Source organism: Ovis canadensis, chromosome 1 (genome assembly GCF_042477335.2).
Source record: "Ovis canadensis isolate MfBH-ARS-UI-01 breed Bighorn chromosome 1, ARS-UI_OviCan_v2, whole genome shotgun sequence".
NCBI classification, from domain to species: Eukaryota; Metazoa; Chordata; class Mammalia; order Artiodactyla; family Bovidae; genus Ovis; species Ovis canadensis.
Genome location: NC_091245.1, coordinates 193,607,452 through 193,629,937, shown reverse-complemented (window position 1 = coordinate 193,629,937; position 22,486 = coordinate 193,607,452). Strand labels below are relative to the sequence as shown.

Below are 22,486 nucleotides of genomic sequence, written 5' to 3'. Positions count from 1 at the left end.
ATTTTATTTAATTTTAACTAATTTAGACATAAATCGGAGAAGGCAATGGCACCCCACTCCAGTGCTCTTGCCTGGAAAATCCCATGGACGGAGGAACCTGGTGGGCTGCAGTCCATGGGGTTGCGAAGAGTGGGACACAACTGAGCAACTTCACTTTCACTTCTCACTTTCATGCATTGGAGAAGGAAATGGCAACCCACTCCAGTGTTCTTGCCTGGAGAATCTCAGGGACGGGGGAGCCTGGTGGGCTGCTGTCTATGGGGTCGCACAGAGTCGGACACGACTGAAGCGACTTAGCAGCAGCGGCAGCAGACATAAATCACCTCAGTGGCTCTCATGTGGGACAGAGCTGGTCTATAAACACCAAGGTAGGTTGTTTATGGAGGAAAGATTACAAAACAAAATAAAAAACAGAAAAAAAACCTCCATTTATGGAAGAAGTGATAAAGTAGCTATAAAAAGCAGAAACAGCTGTGGGGATGGTAGATACTGAGAAAAGCTTCAGCTTATGGTCTGTGCTGTCAGCTGATACACCTCCTGCTCCTGGGTTCTGACAATAGAATTTCCCCCTAAAGCTTCAGAGTTATGTTTCTGTGGGGCAGAGGTGTGTACAAATAATTGGACTAGCAGTATGGACTGCCCCCAAATCATGTGATCCCCTTGCTTTACCATCAGTGCTACATAAACTTTTAGAGTATGGTCAAAGGAAAAATGGAAAGAAAGGGAAGAAATAGAAAACGAAAATTAACATGAAAATGTGAAAAATGAATAAAGAGGAAGGGGGAAAAAAAGAGGCCCTTTCAATAGCAATAGTACCAATAACACCTGCCCGACCATAAGAAGCATGACTGAATTGTTACTGTTTTCATTCCTTGTGCAAATATTCAATGAATACCAATTATATGCCAGGCACTGTGGTAGGCACCAGGCTTATGATAGTTAAAGAAGAACAGTCCTCAGCTCTCAGGGTATTCAGAGTGCAATGGGGGAAATGGGCACTCCTTTTAAAAAAAAAATGCTATAGAGTGAGAAGTACTGTAATAAGAGAGACGGAAAAGGTCAGGTCAATGATGCCTTCTAAAGGAGCATTATTTAAAGGACGACTAAGAGCTCTCCAGGCAGAGGAGGTAATGCAGGGAATGTAGAGGAGCAGGAATCAGAATGGTGAGGAAGGGGATGTAAGAGTGAGTGAGCGTCATAGTTTTGTAACTGGAAACTTCATATTGAATTCCAGAAAAAGTTCTGACTTTCTATTTTCAATGAGGAATCACTTACATTTCTGAGCAAAATACTATAGTAACTTTGCTTCTGGAAAAATTATGTTGGTAGCGATGTGGAGGCCATCTGGAATTGAGGGACTGGGTTCAGACTGGGAGCTTAGTCAGGAGGCTACTGGGAGAATCCACAATGAGAAATAATAAAGGCCTTATTTTGTTTACATCTACCCAGAATTCATGCCTCTTTCTTTTGGGATCAAAATACTGATTTTTCACAGGGAAATCAACCCTCTGGCACTTGACCCGGTCCATGAAGTACCACGAAAGGTATGCCAGGATCCAAGGTTGGGCAGATAACTTAGGCCTCGTGGAGCAACATATTTCATACCCTGATTACAAGAACAGTAACATTTAAAAAAAAAAAAAAACCAGTAACATAAGTCAGTCCAAAACTTTTCACTTTTGCTATACCTATTGGCATTGCTGTTTTCCTTTTTTGGATGGATTGTTAAACTTCAAGTTGCCAAGGGTTATCCTGCAGAAAAAACTGCTGAGAATGAAGTCGACACATCAGAAAAAAACAGCACACAGACAGGGACAAAGTTTTGTTTAAGCATCTACATTTGGCCATTCCTAAAACAATATAAGCCAATATATTTAGAAATGGAGGGGAAAAAAGCTTCAGGAGAAAAATCAGAAACAGAACTCACTGGACCTAGGGACTGCTTGGATATGGCAAATGAAGGAGAGGGAAGTACCAAATTTCACTTAGGTTTCTGGCTTGGCTGACTGAATGGAAAACCCTATTAACTGAGACAGAGGACAGAGGAGGAACAGGTTTTGGTCAATGAAATGAGCTCAGTTTGGAGATACTAAAAGTATCTTACTATTTGAATTCTGACTATCTGAATCACTAAACCAGGAAAACTTTGTAAGTAGTTGCATTCCAAGATCAGAAGGAGATGGCATAGTCCAAGTCAGCTGAGGGTAACACAACAATGCTAGAAGAACCATTCCTATTACGGTTCAGTAGTTTCACCAGATACCCTCCAAACGATTGGTATTTAGGAAAGTCTAGGAAAAGTGAAGTATCATCCCTAAGCACTAGAGCATTTTTCCAGTGATTACTAGCTAGATGGAAAGCAATAGGGGAATCTATGACATTCCACTCCAAGGATGAAGTTAAAAGCTGGGCCAAGTGATTACTAGCTAGATGGAAAGCAATAGGGGACTCTATGACATTCCACTCCAAGGATGAAGTTAAAAGCTGGGCCAAGTGACTTCCCTGATGGTCCAGTGGTTAAGAATTTGCCTTGCAACGCAGCAGACTTGAGTTCTACTCCTGGTTGGGGAACTAAGGTTCCACATGCCACCAAGCAACTAAGCTTGTGCCCTGCAACTACTGAGCCCAGGTGCCACAACTAGAGAGTCTGTGCATCACAATGAAAGATCCCATTTGCCCCAACTAAGACTGGATACAGTCAAATAAATAAATATATATTAAAAAAAAAAATTCTGGGCCAACACCCCAGTCCCCAGTTTGTTCAATTTGGATAGAGAAACCATGGAAGGAGGAAGCACAAGCAATAATATCATTGCAAACAGCAACTGGAAGAACACATGCTCATCTTATTTCAAGAAAACTGGGGAGGGGAAGGAAGTAGACATTTTCTGCCTTCAGTACATATCAGCACTCTCTGAGGAGCTTTTTTCACATTATCTTACTGAATCCTCACCAGTCAGGAAGGCATCATTCTTCCCATTCAGGCTGGATAAGTCAAGTTAAGCAGTAGAGCTAGAATTCAAATGCAGCTCTACCTGGCTATAAACTTATGCACATTTCACTCCATCAACTGCTTTCAGAATATAATTTTATCTTTCATATATTTAAAAAAATGATGCCATCTCATCAAGAAGATGTCTTCTGAATTGGGTGTTTTATTGGCCAAAGAAGGGTTAAGTTTGCAGTGATCCAGCCACAATGCCTCAATTCTCAGGCACAAGTCATGTATTTCATTTACCATTTGACTACCCAGAACTAAAAAGGCCATCGGTGCCACGAAGTCCCATTAAATAAATTATTCTAAGTTCACTAATCACCAACAGAGAGTAGGCTATGTTAACATTAAGAGTGATTTCATGAGGATAATCCCAATGCTGAAATTAAGTTTTGACTAAAGTTCATTGGTAAAGAAGCAAGCATGGAAAGAATAATAGAAAAAGATACCTGCAAAGGAGAAGCCTTAGTAACGTTAATGACAGGCAAAGAATGCTACAAAATTTATTACCTTATACATTTCTTTGTCCCAGCAGATTAGAACAGTGAGAGGTAGTATAGCATAGATACCAGAAGTAGAGCCTGCCTGAATCCCAGTCCCACCAAGGATTTACTGTATGACCTTGGCAAATTATTTATCCTGTCTATGTCTTAGCTGCCTCACCTGTCAAATGGTGATAATATAGAACCTATCTCACCCAGCTGTTATGAGGATTTAATAACACTTGTAAGGCTCTTAAGCAATGCCTGGCATGTAGTAAATAAGCATTTGTTAAATACATTAAATAAATAAATAACTCAGCTGGGAGGAAATCTGAATTTCCAACCTAGCCTCTCCTACATGAACTGGTAGAGGAAAATAAAAATAATCCTAAAATTTGTTTAGAAAGTATATAAGACTTTTTACAAGAAGCATCTGGAGGAAGAATAAAGAGCCAAATATACATAAGCAGAAACTGAAACATGGAAAAGGGAAGTAGGCTCTTCAGTTTCACTGAACACATCATTCACAGATCTCATGCAGTAACCCCAAGTCCTGTCATCCTAGGTTTTGTACAGCAGGCCACAGGCAGGTAAAAGAGGAGTCACTCTTTAAAATAGCCAGGTCTTCACCTATGTACAAAATCTCATTAATTTTCCCCTGTTGATATTTTTTCAGAGGTAAATATTTCAGTCTTTGGATTCTAGCTGCTCCGGAGACTCTAACCACATCTGAATGTTTTTAAAAGTCAAGAAGGACTTCCTTAAGCCACATTCCTGCTCTATCCTGTCCATTCCAGATTCTTAAGAGGTTAAGACCAGAGTTATTAATGAAGCAACACCTACACAGAAGTACAGCTGGAGTCCAAGCCAACATTCAGCTTTTGTAATTTCTAGAAGGTAAGAACTTGATAGCAGTTTCATATAAATAAATGGGAAATCGCTCAGCTGCAATGTGGGTAAGGAGTGCCGGGTTTAAATACAGGGAGGTCCTGTCACTGTCTGACAGGGATCCAGCATTGACAAAGGGCACGCACGCAATCGCTAGTCTCATTAGCAAGCCCTCACTCCCATTCCACTGCCTTTACAATCGCCCACTTTCACCCACAGGCCCTCTTTCACGCCTTCCTCCTCACACTCATTTTGCGTAAGCTTCTGTCTAGGCCACTCACAATGCCTAACCTTTGCTCCCAGAAATTCTTACTTCAACCTTCTTAACACTGGCCTGAACCGCTGTCACCGCAAGTTTCGGCCGGGGCACCCACCCTGTCCCCTACTGCTATCTATAGACTCTGGCCTATGAAATCTCACCACAGCACCTCTCAATGTCCACCTCCTCCCCAGAAGCAGCCCTCGGTCTGAATTTTACCCACTGCTGCACGCCCTCCACCGCCCCCCGCCCTCAACATAGCCTATCCTCCCTCCTTCTCTCTCCCTAAGCCCGTTCCCTCGTCCGCCCGATCTAACCTCCCCGTCTCTCGTTTCAGAATTTCTTCCCAAACAAGTCGCCCACAACAGCAGTCCTCCTGTCCGTCTCCTCGTGCTCTGGGAGCCTTCCCAAGCCTCTCCCGGCTTCAGCGCATCCATCCGCGCGCGACTTCCCCCAGCTCACCTGCTCTCCTCCGGCATGCCCTCCTCGCAGCCGCCAAGCTCCATTCCCGCGCCCTCTGGCCGCATCCGGGGCTGCGACGTCGCCTCTTAAGAGAGGCGTCCCTGTCGCTTCGCCCCTCAGGGCTCCCAGAGCCCCTCGGGAATCAAGGAGGCACCCACGGCAGGTGGGCTCAGAGTGATGCACTACGGCCGGGTGACGGCAGCAGCATTGATTGCTGCCTCAGCCGCGGTTTCTATCCCTTCCACTCCCCCCTACTTCCGGCTCTGAGAACTACAATTCCCAGAAAGCACTTCGAAGGCCCAGCCGCTACCGGCATGCACCGCCCTATCCAATCCGAAGCTGCGCTCGCCGCAGACTTCAGACCCTGGCTCCTAGCTTTCCCTAGTGCGCCTCACGGGCAGTACGGACCTGAAACGTAAAGCTGCGGTAGTATCCAGAGTTCCTACTGGAGTGGACCCTTACACACGCCTGTCACACTTCACCCTTGGGGCCAAACTCGGTCAGAGGTCTAGACTCGAAAATAACGCTGGTCTTAATCCAAGAAAGGTTAACCTCACTTCAGCCTACCCAGGTTTAACATCTGTTGGTGGTGTTTGGGGTCGTTAACAATTTTAATATAGAACTCACAAACTCAGAAGAGCTCAGGTTGCTTTGGTATCACAAAGGAAGAGCAGAAGGGAAAGGCTTTACGGAAAGATTTCCTGGAGGACTGATGTCAGAGCAATTTTTTAGGATGAGTATGACAACCTAGAGAAAGGAAGAGAAGGTAAAGAGGAAGCACAGACATGAGGAATTTGGTTTGGAAACAGCTGATTCTGAGTAGTAATCAGAGCTGGGAAGAGGTGAGGGACAGAATGGTGTGAGTGAGCAGGCAGACAAGATCATGAAGCCATTCTGAGTTTGGATTTTATCCTGAGAACAATGAGCAAATCACGAAGTGATTCGATCAAACCTGCTTAGAAAGCTATTTTTTGACAATGTGGAGAAGTAATGGGTATGTACTATGTTGGAGAGAAGGGATATGAGAAGAGTTTGGGCGTCCCTATAGAGGCCAAGCAGGTAATGCCTGTGAGTGAAGTGAGCCAGTTGTAGGAGAATGGCTGAAACTGAACTGGACTGTCCATACTTCCTCCAAGAAGGAAAGTCTCAGCTATGGTTGAATGTTTGAAAATATTCTGAGTTTCTAGTAAAACTGGAATCTGCCTTTTAAGTAAAATTTCCAATTTTTAAAATATTGGCCACATTTTTTTAAAAAGTGTGAAAGTTGTTTGTTAGTCAGCTAAGTCATATCTTATTCTTGTGACCCCATGAACTATATAGCCTGCAGGGGTCCTCTGTTCACGGGATTTCTCAGGAAAGAATACCAGAGTGGGTTGCCATTTTGTTCTGCAGGGGATCTTCCCAACCCAAGGATGGCACCTGGGCCTTCAGCGCTGCAAGTGGAGTCTTTACCTCTATGCCACCAAGGAGGCCAATGTAAATAATACACAGGCCAAGAAAAAGAAAGTCCATAGGATAAATGTACCCTTTGTGTTACTAGTTTGCAAATCCAGGCCTAATCTTGGGCAGTAGCTGTAGCAAACAAGGAGGCTGGGATTAGAGCCATGGAAAGGCAACAGAATCACCACTACTCTGCTAGGGAGGGATGTAATTTAACTACATAAAGACTAGTTGCTCTATTAAAAATCATACATGATTTTTAGGAATTTTCAAACTTGAGAAAAATTTTGTGATTAAAAGGGGAAGAGAATTTTAATGCAAAATGTGCTTTCCAACTTCTATTTATATAAAAAAATCTATTTGTTCAAACTTTCCCATATCTTCCTTATAAAGGGTTATACTTTTTAAGAAAGGGGCAGTGTTAGTCATTGGGGTTTCAGAACCTTCTATTTCTACAAATGTATGAACTTCATTTCTTGGCATATGGTGTAATCCCAAATTAATGCCACATGATTTTAACATATTTACATGAAAGTCAGCTTTATCAAGAAATTCTAGAGCTAAAATTGTGGTAAAAGTTCTAGAAAATAGGAATTTCCTCAGATGTCCCACGCTGGGTTTACTTTTTTTTTTGGTTCACACGGAGCAACTCGCAGGAATCAGGGGTTGAACCTGGGCACCTTGCAGTGAGAGTGATAGCGGGGAATCCCAACCACTGGGCCACCAGGGAATTCCCTACACTTATGTTCTTTAAAGCAGTCAGTTAATAAACGTGACACCCTCTAGCCATGTGCCCACTCCCCAATCCCATCCTTTTGCTTTCCCTCACCCCAGGTAGCCATATTCTGAATTCCTTGTTTATAATTCCATGGCTTCTCCTTTTAAATAGTTTCTTTGAATCTATCCATAACATTTTTGTGTTCTAACTTTATAAAAATTATATTAAGCTGTATTTATTCTTAGAGGGCTTTTTCTGCTTAATATTACATTGATAAGATTTGTTTATAATGAGTATCACTATAGCTCATTGATTTTGACTGCAATATCATAGTTCATTGTGTGAATGCACTGGTTTATTCATATTTTCTTCCACTGATAGGCATTTGGATTGTTTCCAAGTTTTTGCTATTGTAAACAGTGCTGCTATGAATATTATTTTACATGTCACCTCTTATACATAAGCAAGGGTTTCTCTTGGGTACATACCTAGAAGTGAAATTGCCAGGTCATGGAGTTACTGTATGTTCTAGCTTTTGTTTTGAGTGATAGGATTGTAGGTATACAATTTCAAAAATATCTAATTAGTTATGAAGCTGTAACTAATTATAATAAATTATTTAAAATAATTAACTAACCAAATGAAAATGGGCCATGCATGGAAAATGATGAGAGTATACCATGAACCAAGGATTATGATTAACAAAATTTTACGCATCGCATCTGAGACCCAAATGCAAAAAGTCAAATATGCAAGAATATCTAGCATTAGGGTTCAGTAACTGTCACATAAATGTAATGGCCTTATTTCCTGCAGAAGGGAATGGCAACCCACTCCAGTATTCTTGACTGGAGAGTCCCATGGACAGAGGAGCCTGGCGGGCTACAGTTCATGGGGTCACAAAGATTAGGACACGACTGAGCAACTAACACCTTACTTAGCAACTGCTTGCTGGATTAATATTTTAAAGTTCAAAAACTCTGAAGAACTATATTGATCCTGATTAATCTGTTTTAAAGTTTCAGTTCAGTTCAGTTGCTCAGTCATGTCCGACTCTTTGCGACCCCATGAATCGCAGCACGCCAGGCCTCCCTGTCCATCACCAACTCCCGAAGTTTACTCAGACTCACGTCCATCGAGTCGGTGATGCCATCCAGCCATCTCATCCTCTGTCGTCCCCTTCTCCTCCTGCCCTCAATCCCTCCCAGCATCAGAGTCTTTTCCAATGAGTCAACTCTTTGCATGAGGTGGCCAAAGTACTGGAGTTTTAGCGTTAGCATCATTCCTTCCAAAGAAATCCCAGGCTGATCTTCAGAAGGGACTGGTTGGATCTCCTTGCAGTCCAAGGGACTCTCAAGAGTCTTCTCCAACAACACAGTTCAAAAGCATCAATTCTTCAGCGCTCAGCCTTCTTCACAGTCCAACTCTCACATCCATACATGACCACAGGAAAAACCATAGCCTTGACTAGATGGACCTTAGTCGGCAAAGTAATGTCTCTGCTTTTGAATATACTATCTAGGTTGGTCATAACTTTTCTTCCAAGGAGTAAGCATCTTTTAATTTCCTGGCTGCAATCACCATCTGCAGTGATTCTGGAGCCCAGAAAAATTAAGTCTGACACCGTTTCCACTGTTTCCCCATCTATTTCCCATGAAGTGATGGGACCTGATGCCATGATCTTCGTTTTCTGAATGTTGAGCTTTAAGCCAACTTTTTCACTCTCCTCTTTCACTTTCATCAAGAGGCTTTTTAGTTCCTCTTCACTTTCTGCCATAAGGGTGGTGTCATCTGCATATCTGAGGTTATTGATATTTCTCCTAACAGTCTTGATTCCAGCTTGTGTTTCTTCCAGTTCAGCATTTCTCATGTTACTCTGCATAGAAGTTAAATAAGCAGGGTGACAATACACAGCCTTGACGTACTCCTTTTCCTATTTGAAACCAGTCTCTTGTTCCATGTCCAGGTCTAACTGTTGCTTCCTGACCTGCATATAGGTTTCTCAAGAGGCAGGTCAGGTGGTCTGGTATTCCCATCTCTTTCAGAATTTTCCAAAGTTTATTGTGATCCACACAGTCAAAGGCTTTGGCATAGTCAATAAAGCAGAAGTAGATGTTTTTCTGGAACTCTCTTGCTTTTTCCATGATCCAGGGGATGTTGGCAATTTGATCTCTGGTTCCTCTGCCTTTTCTAAAACCAGCTTGAACATCAGGGAGTTCACAGTTCACGTATTGCTGAAGCCTGGCTTGGAGAATTTTGAGCATTACTTTACTAGCATGTGAGACGAGTGCAATTGTGCGGTAGTTTGAGCATTCTTTGGCATTGCCTTTCTTTGGAATTGGAATGAAAACTGACCTTTTCCATTCCTGTGGCCACTGCTGAGTTTTCCAAATTTGCTGGCATATTGAGTGCAGCACTTTCACAGCATCATCTTTCAGGATTTGAACTGGCTCAACTGGAATGCCATCACCTCCACTAGCTTTGTTTGTAGTGATGCTTTCTAAGGCCCACTTGACTCACATTCCAGGATGTCTGGCTCTAGATGACTGATCACACCATCATGATTATCTGGGTCATGAAGATCTTTTTTATACAGTTCTTCTGTGTATTCTTGCCTCCTCTTCTTAATATCTTCTGCTTCTGTTAGGTCCATACCGTTTCTGTCCTTTATCGAGCCCATCTTTGCATGAAATTACTAGAATGCAATTTTTATACAAATGGTAGTTGGCCTTAGAGTACCATTTATTGTTGTTTAGTCACTAAATTGTGTCCGACTCTTTTGCACTCCCATAGACTATACAGCCTGCCAGGTTGTCCATAGGAAGTCCCAGGCAGAAATACCGGAGTTAGTTGCCATTTCCTTCACCAGGGGATCTTCCTGACCCAAGGATTGAACACATGTCTCCACTGGCAGAAAGCAAAATTCACTCAAGAATCATTTATTCAAATAACAGGTTTTAAAAGCTTATTACAGATACTTATTTGCCAAAAATTTGGTTTTAAGAAATAGTCTGCTTGAATATATTCAACAAATATCAAAGTCATGAATATTTTATTTTTATTGTATTCACTAAAATTATTCTTAGCATTTTTTTTAATATTCAAAATTTAAAAGCTAAGGGATGTTGTCTACTTGCCAAGTCCAAAGCAATTTGAGCATCAAAATGAGTTAATTCATGATATGTATACATATATATATTCTTTTCAAAGGTAAGCACAACCCTTACACTCTGCGCCCCTTTCCTTTTCAAAAGAGTTACTGAACATGAGATGAGCCTGTGAACTTCTATGGAAACTTTTATGTATATATAAGTAAGTATGCAAATAGATAAATAAATAGAAAAAGGAAGGAAGAAAGGGAGGTAAAAGCTCTTTTCACCATTGAATGTCAACTTATGAATGTAGAGGAATGACTGAGTGAGAACATTATTATTTTGTAGCCACCATCATAATAATTGATTCAGGCAAGAATCATCGATGGATGCTAAAGCTGTTAGTAAAATTTTTCTGAAACAGACTATTTACACAGTCTCAAACCATCTCCTCAAAGATTACTTATTCATTGTATATAGGGGAAAAAAAGTATCTTCACAATGAAGAAATGTGACAGATATCACCTTAACCAAGTAACCAAAGATCACCAATAAGATAAAATAACATCATGTCTCCTGATGTTAAGTACTGAGAAGGACCCAACATCATTTATGTATTAATAGTATTTCTTACAAAAGTGAATAACCAAATCTAATCATATGGTGGCAATAAGAAAATGAAACTGAAGGAAAATCTTTGCACTGATTGCCCTCAACCTTCAAAAACGTAAATATCATAAAAGACTAAGAAAGGCTGACAAACTTTTTCTGATGGAAGGAGATAGAAGATAGAATTATTCTTGTTATAAAGGATAATTATTTATTGGGATGATTGGCAAAATTTAGAATATAGACTATAGTCAGAGAATAGAATTGCATCAATGTTAAATTTCCTGAATTTGATCATTTTGGCATGATTTTATAAAAGAATACCCTTAGATATACATTCTATAGAGTCATGTTGTTTGCAGCTTACTGAGATTGTCCAGCAGCATGCGAAGCCTAGAGTCCTGGCTATCCAGAGCTTTCTTAGACTACCAATTTATCTATTGAGAAGAAATATTTTTTAAAATAAACAATCTGTAAGTAACTAGGGGGGAATTGTGTGATTTATGTAAATTTGTGTAGCTTTAGAAAGTTCCACAATTAGTCATTCAGTGAACTGACCTAGAATCTTTGGTTGAAAGAACCCCTGTCCTGTCTATGTCTGACACAGGGTGCAGCATGCTTGGGGCTGGTGCATGGGGATGACCCAGAGAGATGTTGTGGGGAGGGAGGTGGGAGGGGGGTTCATGTTTGGGAATGCATGTAAGAATTAAAGATTTTAAAATTAAAAAAAAAAAAAAGAACCCCTGTCCTGCCCGGAGAAGACAAGGCCTAATAAGGAGAAGGCTAGAGCTCCAACCCCTGCGTGCAGGAAGAATTCCCCTTCAAGTTCCCCTATCTATCCAAGCAGGTTACCTAGTCAGAGAAAACCGATGACCAGGGAACTGGAGACTAGTAATTTCTCCAGCCACGCCTGCTATCCTGCCTGTCATGTTCTCGACTGTAACACTGTACTGTGTAGCAGAGTGTCTTGCCCAGAGTAGGGACTCAAATTCTGAATAAATGAATGAATGAATCCTGAGATTAAAAGGCAGAAGACTAGAACAGCTAGAAACACTTAGAACAAAAGAAAAGGGCAATACAAAAGAGAAAAAGGAAGCTGTGCCAAGGTGGCAAAGAAAAGGTACCGCAGCAGAAAAGAGAAGGAAAACCATACTGTACATATAAGAGCTTAAGGGAGTTGTGTGCACGCTAAGTTGCTTCACTATGTCTGACTCTTGTCAGGCTCCTCTGTCCATAGGATTCTCTAGGCAAAATACTGGAGTGGTTGCCATGCCCTCCTCCAGGGGATCTTCCTGACCCAGGGATCAAATCCATGTCTCCTGTGTCTCCTGCATTGGCAGGCAGGTTCTTTACCACTAGCACCACCTGGGAAGCCCCAAGGAGTTAGGTATAATAATAATAGTCATACCTAACTGATACATACTTAATACATACTATATCTACATAGAATACAAACTATATCTATTAATAGTTCCCTTATTCCAGTATAATACAAATTACATCAACATATGACTTCTAAAGAGAAGGAAATGGCAACCCACTCCAGTATTCTTGCCTGGAGAATCTTGTGGACAGAGGAGCCTGGAAGGCTGCTGTCCATAGGGTCGCACAGAGTCAGACACAACTGAAGTGACTTACCATGCATGCATGCATTGGAGAAGGAAATGGCAACCCACTCCAGTATCCTTGCCTGGAGAATCCCAGGGACAGAGGAGCCTGGTGGGCTGCCGTCTACGGGGTCGCACAGAGTCAGACACAACTGAACCGACTTAGCAGCAGCAGCAGCATGAATCCTAAAAATACTCTTCTGAAAAGCAAGAGCGGATGCCAAAATCAAAGACATTACAAGAAAAGGAAACAGATCAATATCACTCATGAAAAAAGAAACAATATCCTTGAAAAATATTAGCAAACTAAACCTAACAATATACAAAAAGGATAATACAGGGACTTCCCTGATGTGAAGTCGTGGCTCAGACGGTAAAGCATCTGCCTGCAATGCAGGAAACCCGGATTCGATTCCCTAGGTAGGGAAGATCCTCTGGAGAAGGAAATGGCAACCCATTCCAGTATTCTTGCCTGGAAAATCCCATGTATGGAGGATCTTGGTAGGCTACAATTCATGGAGTTGAAAAGAGTCAGACACAACTGAGCAACTTCACTTTCACTTTCCTGGTAGTCCAGTGGTTAAGAAGCTGCCTGCCAAGGCAGGGGACATAGGTTCAATCTCTGGTCTGAGATCCCATGTGCTATGGAGGGACTAACGCCAAGCACCACAACTATTGAGCCCCACACCTAGAGCCTGTGTTCCACAAGAAGAGAAGCCGCCACAATGAGAAGCCAGTGCCCCGCCACTAAGAGTAGCCTCCACTTGCAGCAACTAGAGAAAGCCCGCATGCAGCACTGAAGACTCAGTGCAGCCAAATAAAGATTTTTTTTTAAAAAAAAGGATAATACACCATGACTATGTAGCTTTATCCTAGAAATGCAAGGGTGGTTTAACATTTGAAAAGCAGCCAATATAATTTATCATATTAATAAACTTAGAAAGAAAAACCATTTGGTCATCTCAGATGCAGAAAAAGCACTAGATAAAATTCACCATTCACTCATAACTAAAACTCTCAGAAAACCAGGAGTAGAAGGGAACTTCCTCAACCTGATAAAGGGCATCAACAACAACAAAAATCTAACATCATACTTAATGGTGAAAGACTGAATGCTTTCCCCTTGGTGTTGGGAACGAGTCAAAGATGTCCACTTTCTCCATTGTTATTTAACATGGTACTAGAGTCCCCAGTCAGTGTAATAATGCAAGAAAGATAATAAAAAGCATACAGATTGGAAACAATTATGCCAAGTGAACAATCCAGATATAAAAAAGAGTTTATACTGTGTGATTCCACTTATATACAATTCCAAAAATGCAAATTAATCTTTAGTAACAGAAAACATATCAGTGGTTGCTTAGGTAGAGGTTGAGGGGAGGGATTACAAAGGAGCACAGGAAATCTGTGGGAGATGATACATAAATTTATTATCCTGATTATGGTGGTATTTTCACAGGTATATATTTCACACGTCTACAAACTGAACACTTTAAATATGTCTTTTATTGTCTGTCAGTTATACCTCAATAAAGCTGAAAAAAGGAGGGGACTTAAAATATATATCAAACTAATAAAACTGAGTTAAATATATGAGTTGTGCTTGCCTTTGAAGAGAATATAGATCTCTATGCACATTGTGAAAAGAGAGCTAGCACATGTTAATAGGTATGGTGGTGTTAAGGTTGCCAGATTAGCAAATAAAAACATAATACTCCTTGTTAAATTTTAATTTCAGATAAACAACAAATAATTGTTTAGTATAAATATATCCTAAATATTACTGCAATATTCTGTGGTTTAAAAAAGTTGCTGTTTATCTGAAACCTGGGACAAAACTTATACTAAATAATTATTCATTGTTTACCTGAAAATCAGATTTAACTGGTTATGTATTTTGTCTGGCAATCCTAGACATTGTCTTATCTACACTGTATGAAATTAAGCCTCCAAAAGGGGCAGCTGCTTGAATTCTGTTTATTTTGACTTAGGTCTGAAGACTTAACTGCTGAACTAAAGACAAACGTTCTCTGCTCAGTGTCCAGCACATGCTCAGAAAATGTTTTTTTCTTTGCAAGCTACATGAAGATAGGGACAACATCTATCTTGCTCAGCATTTTACCCTCAGGGCCTATTATAATGCCACTGCTCAATGAATATATGATTAAATGAACATTTGCCTCTTGTGCTCCAGCAAATTGCAGGGTTGACCTTTTATCTCCAGCCCTATAACTGGCTGGTCATCTTCTTGGACATGCACCGGTTTTGATTTCTTGGCTTTTCTTCCTCTTCACTGTTGCTGTGTATGTCTCAGGTTGCTCTTTTGTTTTGTATGGCTTTGTGTGTGGCTGATCTACCCTTAACTTCAATGCCTCTTGTTTCCTTGTTTTTCCTTTTGGAATCAGGTTAAATGCTCTGAGACTCTGAAACCCTCAGCCCTTGGAGAAACACAACAGCTAGAATTGCTTCATGAAACCCCAGAGCATGTTCCCTTTCAGAACTAAAGAGATTTGGTATGGGGCTTCAGTTTGGTGGAGAAGACCAGGATAAAAGGGAATCTTTATAACTTGGTATGGGAAGAATTTTGCACATTTGGGATTTTTATTATCTGTCCTGTATTGCCTGAAATACAAAATGTATCCATACTCTAAATACATTAATTTCCTTCCATAAAATTAAGAACTCAATCCAGTGTTTCTCCCTGTAGTTTGCTCCTACCAGTAAGTAGTGATTGCAGAAGTTATTTCTAGTGAGAGAAGGATAGTATGTAGAAAAATGTTTTGTGTTTAGAATATTTTAGAACTGTAAGGAGTCTTAGAGATAATAAAGATTAACATATATTAAGTATAACTACTTCTTGTTTTGAAGATGATTATGAAGCCCAGACACTCTCCCAAGTTCACAAGGTGAATGACTGAAGTGAGTGAAAACATTCAATAAAACCTAGGTCTCTCTTGTACTTCTCTACAATACAGTTGCCTAGTTCTTAGTAGTTGGGAAAGAGGTGGTAGCTGCAGAGTAGAACAGTAGTAAAATCAAGCACATTGTGCTAGGAGCATACATGTTATTCTCCTTGACATGCTGAATATTGTTCTCAGATCTTTTTGAGTCCAAACCCTCCTCCACCATTTAAGTTTCTTGTATCCCTTCATAGGTGTGCCTTCCACCTGACTCACTCTACTCTTATGGTTTTATTTTTTGTCTTGGGAAAAAAATAAGTACAGGCTATTGTGGGTTTGAGACACTTTAGATCGCTCGGTGGTTTCTATGCAAAGAGAAATTTTAGGAAGTGCAGAGGGGGAAGGTGGCAGAGATTTCTAAATGAACAGAATACCTGTCCCTGATTTTTTTCTTACATGCAAATGCGTTACATAGTTTAAGCTGCTATGAGGATGATATAACAAATGCTTCCACACAAGCTCAGTTACTTTGGAGGAGGAGAAGGAGGTAAGAAGAGAGGGAATATCACGTTTTGTAAATAGGAAAAAAAAGTTCTTATGCAGAAGTTCATCAAATATTAAGAAGTTTTCCCATAGGGATGATCAGAAAGAAATCGAATCCCCCTATCAATTTCCAACGCAAGTGAATTAGAGAAAAATGCAGCCAAATAAGCAGAGGTACTTACCCCTCTTCCAAGGGAAGGTGAGGTTTTAAGGTAGCTAGTACCGTGCAAAATGTTTTGAGTGTGCCGGCTGAGAAGTGGTACAGAGACGGGGAACGTTAGCATTTACTTTTATTAGTACGGTGACGCAAGGATTATCAGTGCGGGCTTTGCTTTGCGTCCAGACGTGGAGATTCCGCATGCTGCAGGTGGAGGAGCTGACCAGGGAGAGGGGAGCCGAGGCGCAGTTCTGCAATCCACGCTCGCAGCGTCGGCCCTGCCTCTGAGGCTGCATTGCAGTGGGCTGTGAAAGGTTCGTATATACCAAACCTTAGGGGGCCTTTCTGTAGCAGAGGGGACTCGAAGGGCACGGAGGAACATGATCTCATTTAAGGCATGTGATTCTGAGGTGTTCACGGTCCAGCATAATTCCGCCAGAAAGGCGAACTGCTAAAACGGCGGCTCTCACTAGCAGCCAGAGCGGCGGGTGCAATGTTTTCCCCTGTCCAGCAAGGGGCGCTAGGACTCAGTCCCTGAAAGGGGGTGGGGCCACTCTCGCAGGCCGCTCGTCTCTATGGTCCCCACCTCCCCCGCCGTCAGACGCGCTCTGAGGGGCGCGGACTCCGTCAGCACGCGTGCGCGCTCTCGCGGTGCGGATAGTCTGCGTGCGTGAGTGGGAGGTGGCAGGCCTCAGCCTTTGGCCTTCTCGTCTGACTGTTCCTGCTCGACGTCTCCAGCCATGAACCGGTTTAGTACCCGGTTAATGGGAGCCACCGCAACCCCGCCGCCTGCGCAGCCGAAAGCCCGCAGCAATGAAAACCTGGACAAAATTGATATGTCTTTGGGTGAGGAGCCGGGTCGGACCGAGTTGGAGTGGGAGGAGATGTGGGTGGAACCAACTACCGTGGTTTGTGGGGGAAGGGGCGGTTGGGTGCAGCTGTCGCTGGAGTTTTCTTGCGGGTGGGCGGAACCAAGGGAGGGCCGGTGGCGACCTGGGGGCGAGGGAGAGCGCGCAGGTGTCGGGGTCAAGTCGGGGGGCCTCGGGGATCCCCTCGGCCGGACTGTGTCTGAGGGGGCGGAGGGCGCTTTGGGTCGGGACTTTGGGGAGATCTAGGAGTGCGGACCCTCTTTCCTCTCAGAAGGGCGCCACCACTCGCGGGTGACCCTGGCTCTTTGTGAGGAAAACTCCGCGCGTTTCACCGCAGGCGTGTTCGGTGTGGGCGTTATCGAGGGAGCTAGGGCACGGATCGGACGGAGCCAACCTTTCTAAGGAAAGCTCTTCGAGAGCCGGGCTGGTTCGGTTAAACCCGTGGTTCCAGAGAAGGGCTAGTTGGACGTTTTGCGCGCTTGGGCCTGTGCCTGGCGTCGCAGAGAAGCGTCAAGAAGCCCCTAGAGTTGGCCATTTCTGACGGGCAGCAGACGGCAAGGCCACCGCGGGGCGCTTGACAGAAAAGATACTTAGAAAGGACTTCATGGAATGGTGATGTATTAGGCGGTGCCCAGAAAAGCACTTTCTCCTCATCCAGAGTCCTTCAAGTTAGCAAATTAGAACAAAACGGAGCGAAAAGCAAGGATGGTTTATGTGGATTGATGGGAAGACAAGTAAAGCATAGGACCTAGAAGAGTTGGAGTGGTTTGGTGACAACTAGGTAAAAAGCAGGAAGATGGGCGATTAAGTTAAAAATTCAGACCTATCACCACGGAGGCACTAGTCTGTTTGGCTTGGTTGGTTTAAAAGTAATACTGTTTTTATCGGGATTTAGGTTATGACATTAGATATGGTTAGCTCTGCCTGAGGCCTACAATTTTTTCCGATATTTAAAAAGTTCTGGGACATACAGAGGGGCTTCCCTGGTACCTCAGCTGATAAAGAATCCACCTGCAATGCAGGAAACCCCAGTTCCATTCCTAGGTCGGGAAGATCCCCTGGAGAAGGGATAGGCTACCCACTTTAGTATCATTGGGCTTCCTGGGTTTGATCCCTGGGTTGGGAAGATTCCCCTGGAGGAGGGCATGGCAACCCACTCCAGTGATCTTGCCTGGAAAATCCTCACGGACAGAGGAGCTTGGCGGGATACTGTCCATGGGGTCGCAAAGAGTTGGACACTACTGAGCAACTGACTAATAAGCACAGCACAGGGCATACAGAAATGTAACTTTTTCAAGGACGATATTTTTCATTTTTGTTATGTTTCTTTTTTTTTGCAAGATTTTTAGTCATTAAGTCAAGAACTCTTGCTTTCTGTTGTTGCCATAAGTTAGAACCCAAGACATAAATTAAGCAGATCATCAGAAAATCTTAGTCTTGCCTTATTGCTAGTCAGCAGTGACCTCTAAAGACACGAGGCATCTTTTGAACTAAGGCCAAGAAAAAGTATAGTAAATATTTATTGAGTGCTTACTGCCTGCAAGGCACAGGACTAAGCGTTTTTATATGTGTTAAATTATCCCAGTGATAACCCTATAAGGTATATAACTGCTTGATAAAGAGCATGGAATCTGGAATCCCAAACTGTCTCAGTTCAAATCCTGTCTCTGCTGCTTATTAACCATTTGATCTTGGGCAAATTGCTTCTTAGTGCCTCATCTGTGAAAAGCTGAGGCCCCCCTCAGAATGTTGCTGTAAGTGTTAAAACAGTCAATAGGCATGGATAAACTGCTCAGAACAGTACCTGGTACACCGTAAGCACCATATTTACAAACACACACACTGTATAAGCCATTGTTATTTCCGTTTTACAAAACCTGAGGCATAGAGAAATTAAGTAACTTGCCCAAGTTGTACATCAAGTTAATGATGGAATCAGTATTTCAGAGCACCATGCTGTAGATGTAGAAAGTGTTAAACGTGTGTTTTCATAACCAGTACATTTCTTAAGTTTCTAATTTTTTTTGTATGCATTTTCTTTTGGTAATTGGGGTGTTCAAGTGAAGAAAACTGAGGGATAATTCTCTTTGAAGGTAGAGATGAAGTGCAATGGATAGCTAAACTAAAACTTGGTCTCTCTTTTCCCTTAAGAACATACAGCATTCTGTCAGGTGCCTTTTTTTTTTAAGTGAATTTCATGTAGATGTGAGGAAGAGACATATTTTAAGTAATTATTATGTTTTGTGAATATCCCACTTTATCCCTGATAAAATGAATATCCCATTTTATCAGGCTTTCATAGGTTTTAGAATTTAATTTTTTGTTTTATTTCTAACTGTAGGTCTGTCAGGTTTATGTGACTATTCATATAGAATTATCTACCAAGGTTATCAATAGCTGACCTCATTGTGACTCAGTTTCTTAATTTGAAAATGGAGATTAAAATAGTTACTTCATGGAATTATTGTGAGGATTGAATGAATACATGCTTTAAGAACCATCTTATTAGTACTCAGTTACTATCTCTCCTTGATTAGGAGAAAGCCATTTTCTTCTTTAGATTGGAAGACTCTTCTGTGTCATTGTAGCTCCATTTAACTTGAGGATTTAGATAATAAAATGCTTAAATATAAAACAATTTTATATTTGACATGCTTTGCTACTTTTAATTTTTAGTTTATACTCTATAATGCCCTATTTTAAAATCAACCTAGTTAGGCAGATTTATGCTTTACCGTTTCTTGTTTTATGGTTCCCAGACCAAATTAATTTTGGAGGGGGAATAACTCTCATGACTGAGATTTCGGACTTTTGGTGAAGAATAAATAGCACCTTGTTAAAGGAACGTAGTGCTTCGAAAGTAGTGGCTTTCTAACTATATTTTCTTTCTGCTTACTGAGAATTTAACATGTTCATGCCTCTGAGATTTGTGAAATCTTTGTATTTTATAAAAACTGTTTTTGAGTGCCTTTAACTTTGATGAATTTTTTTGTACCTGAAAGATTTATCTCTTCTTGAAGAGATTTGAATTATTTTATATGACTGTTTGAATGTAATTTAAAGTCTTAAATGTGAAAGATGGGTGAAATAGAGTAGTGCTATATGAGAAAAGATCCCTATATATCTTTCTTTGACTTTAGAAAAGACTATGGTTATATTGATACAGTTGTTAAATTATTTGTATTTAGAGCAATTTGGAAAAAAATAACTGAGGTTTGTTAGTGTCATTAATTTTATTTAGAAGTGTTGACAGTGTTCAGTTTATTTGATTTATTTGCTGTAGTTTCAATTCAGAATTGGAGTTGGAACTTCAGAGAAATTGTTTGAATATTTTTAAATGTGTATTTTTTGTCTGCTAATAATCTCCTTTTAACATATGTAAATAGGATCTGGAGTACATTTAGTTTCCTGATCTTCACATTGTTCTTTTGTGATATTAGAGCAGTGTGTTGTTTGTGAATTACCTTGGGACAGTTTGAAAGTGTTTTTGGAGATAATGAGACTTAGAACAGTGCAGAGGGAATTCCCTAGAGGTTCAGTGGTTAGGACTCCAAGCTTACACTTGGGGCACGGTTTCCATCCCTGGTCCAGGAATTAAATCCCATAATCCCATGTGCCCCTTGGCATGACCAAAAAAAAAAGAGAGAACTATGTAGAAAGAAAAATAAGGTAACCCTGAATTGCTGTGCTAAACAAGCAGAGAACCAGTAGTGTTTTCTTTTTGTACTGTACCTTTATTATGGTACTTGTTTACTTATGGGTCTTTTGTGTTCATTATTTATATGCCGGTTTCCTTCACTAGTTTTAAATTTATTGAGAGTAGTCATGTTTTACTTTTGTTTCTATTGTGGCACAGCCTGCCACATATATTCATCGTACCATAACTTATACTCAGTAAAGATTTGCTAACTTGAGATGAACTTAGAAATTTAGTTTATGAATGATTTATTATTTGATTGCCAATGGTTTTATTGAAAGGTGGTCATCTTTAAAACTGGAGACTTCTGTGTTTATAGAAGATAAATACAGATAATTTTTGTAAACAGGTTTTGCTTATTTACATATATTAGGAAAAGAAATACTATGAAAAATAGAAATTTTCATTAATTACTAGCTCTGTTTTGGTCTTTTGACTTCAGCTTTTCCTATGAAACTTTTCTTCACTGCTCCAAATATATTGGCTGATTTGAGCTTTTATATTCTTAGCATTATTATCCTTTTAAGGAAGTGCTTCCAAGGTAGAAAAGAAGTTAGGGACATAGGAAATCTGTCAACTAGAAAATGAGACTGAGTAATTGAGTCATTAATTTAAAATGAAGATAATCATCACATTTTGTCTATCACAGATGATATCATCAAATTGAATCGAAAGGAAGGAAAGAAGCAGAATTTCCCAAGATTAAATAGAAGACTTCAGCAAAGTGGTGCCAGGCAATTCAGGATGAGAGTAAGATGGGGTATTCAACAAAATTCTGGTAAGTTTTGCAAGTAAGCTTTAATAAAATGCCAATTATTTATGGGTTCATAGTATACTATCTTTGATACGTATTTAAAACATGGAGGGAATATATCAGTGATTTATGTTTTTCCTTCTCTCAGGGTTTTGTTTAATCTTACAATCTGGTAGCAATTCAGGTTTCCTTAAATAGGTGATTAACCGTGTGTCCTAAAAACATTAAGTCATTTTAAAGTAACCTCGGTATATAAAGTCTTTGTTATTTTTAGGGATAAAGATTTGTAAAGGATCTTCCATACCATAAAGTCTTAGTCTCCTTTGCGGTTAGATGTTAGTCTGTCTGATGGATGACTGTTTAACTCTAGCTTAAATACATTCAGTGGGAGAACATACCACCTCACAAGATAACTTATTCCATTATTGGAGACACACTGTTTACTAGAAAATTCTCTTAATTTGAATTAAATCATGCCTTCCTGTTAATTCTATAGTTATAGGAAACAAATTACCTTTCTTATATGAAAACCTTTTAAATACATGGAGACTGCTGTTTTGCACAGAAAATTATTTCTAGGTTACTTATCTTATGCAGGATCTTTAAGATTTGTTAAATTCTCCAAAGGTAAAACAGAATTGAATGCTTTAGATGTGGTCTGTTATTTTGGAACTCTACATATACAGTTATTTTTAGTAATCTAGAAGCTTATTTATTTATAACATCTTGTTCCAAAATGGACTTAAGGCAGTAAGGGAATACTATTAATTATATGTGACTCATTAACTTTGTTAGCAATTACATCAGCATTTTAGAATAAACATTTGTTCAGATTTTTAAAACTCAAGATCTTTTTTACACATGTGCAAAAAGTTTGATAAACTAATTCCTAAGTTGATTTTTGTCCTATATGTTAAAAAAACAACAACAAGTAATCTCCAATAGATTGAACATAATTAATCCTACGTTTAACAACTGATATGCCAACATAAGCTCAACATATACCTGTAACTA

General features: G+C 40.6%; 2 protein-coding genes across 4 annotated transcripts in view; one reads left to right on the top strand and one right to left on the bottom strand.

Moving 5' to 3' along the window:
* RUBCN (rubicon autophagy regulator) overlaps positions 1-5,360 on the bottom strand; it is a 52,279-nt gene extending 46,919 nt beyond the window's left edge. For 2 of the 3 annotated variants that reach the window (XM_069556554.1, XM_069556544.1), the window contains exon 1: positions 5,087-5,351. In XM_069556554.1, the coding sequence (XP_069412655.1) occupies positions 5,087-5,151 (65 nt within the window). In that variant the 5' untranslated portion in view covers positions 5,152-5,351. Of the gene's footprint in view, positions 1-5,086 lie in introns of all 3 variants that reach the window. The other variant, XM_069556534.1, reaches the window with a different exon arrangement.
* Positions 5,361-16,685: 11,325 nt separating this feature from the next.
* The window catches only part of FYTTD1 (forty-two-three domain containing 1), a 31,503-nt gene continuing 25,702 nt past the window's right edge, over positions 16,686-22,486 (top strand). Inside the window, exons 1-2 of the mRNA XM_069556524.1 lie at positions 16,686-16,998; positions 21,368-21,496. Of these exons, the coding sequence (XP_069412625.1) occupies positions 16,893-16,998; positions 21,368-21,496 (235 nt within the window). The 5' untranslated portion in view covers positions 16,686-16,892. The remainder of the gene's footprint in view (positions 16,999-21,367; positions 21,497-22,486) is intronic.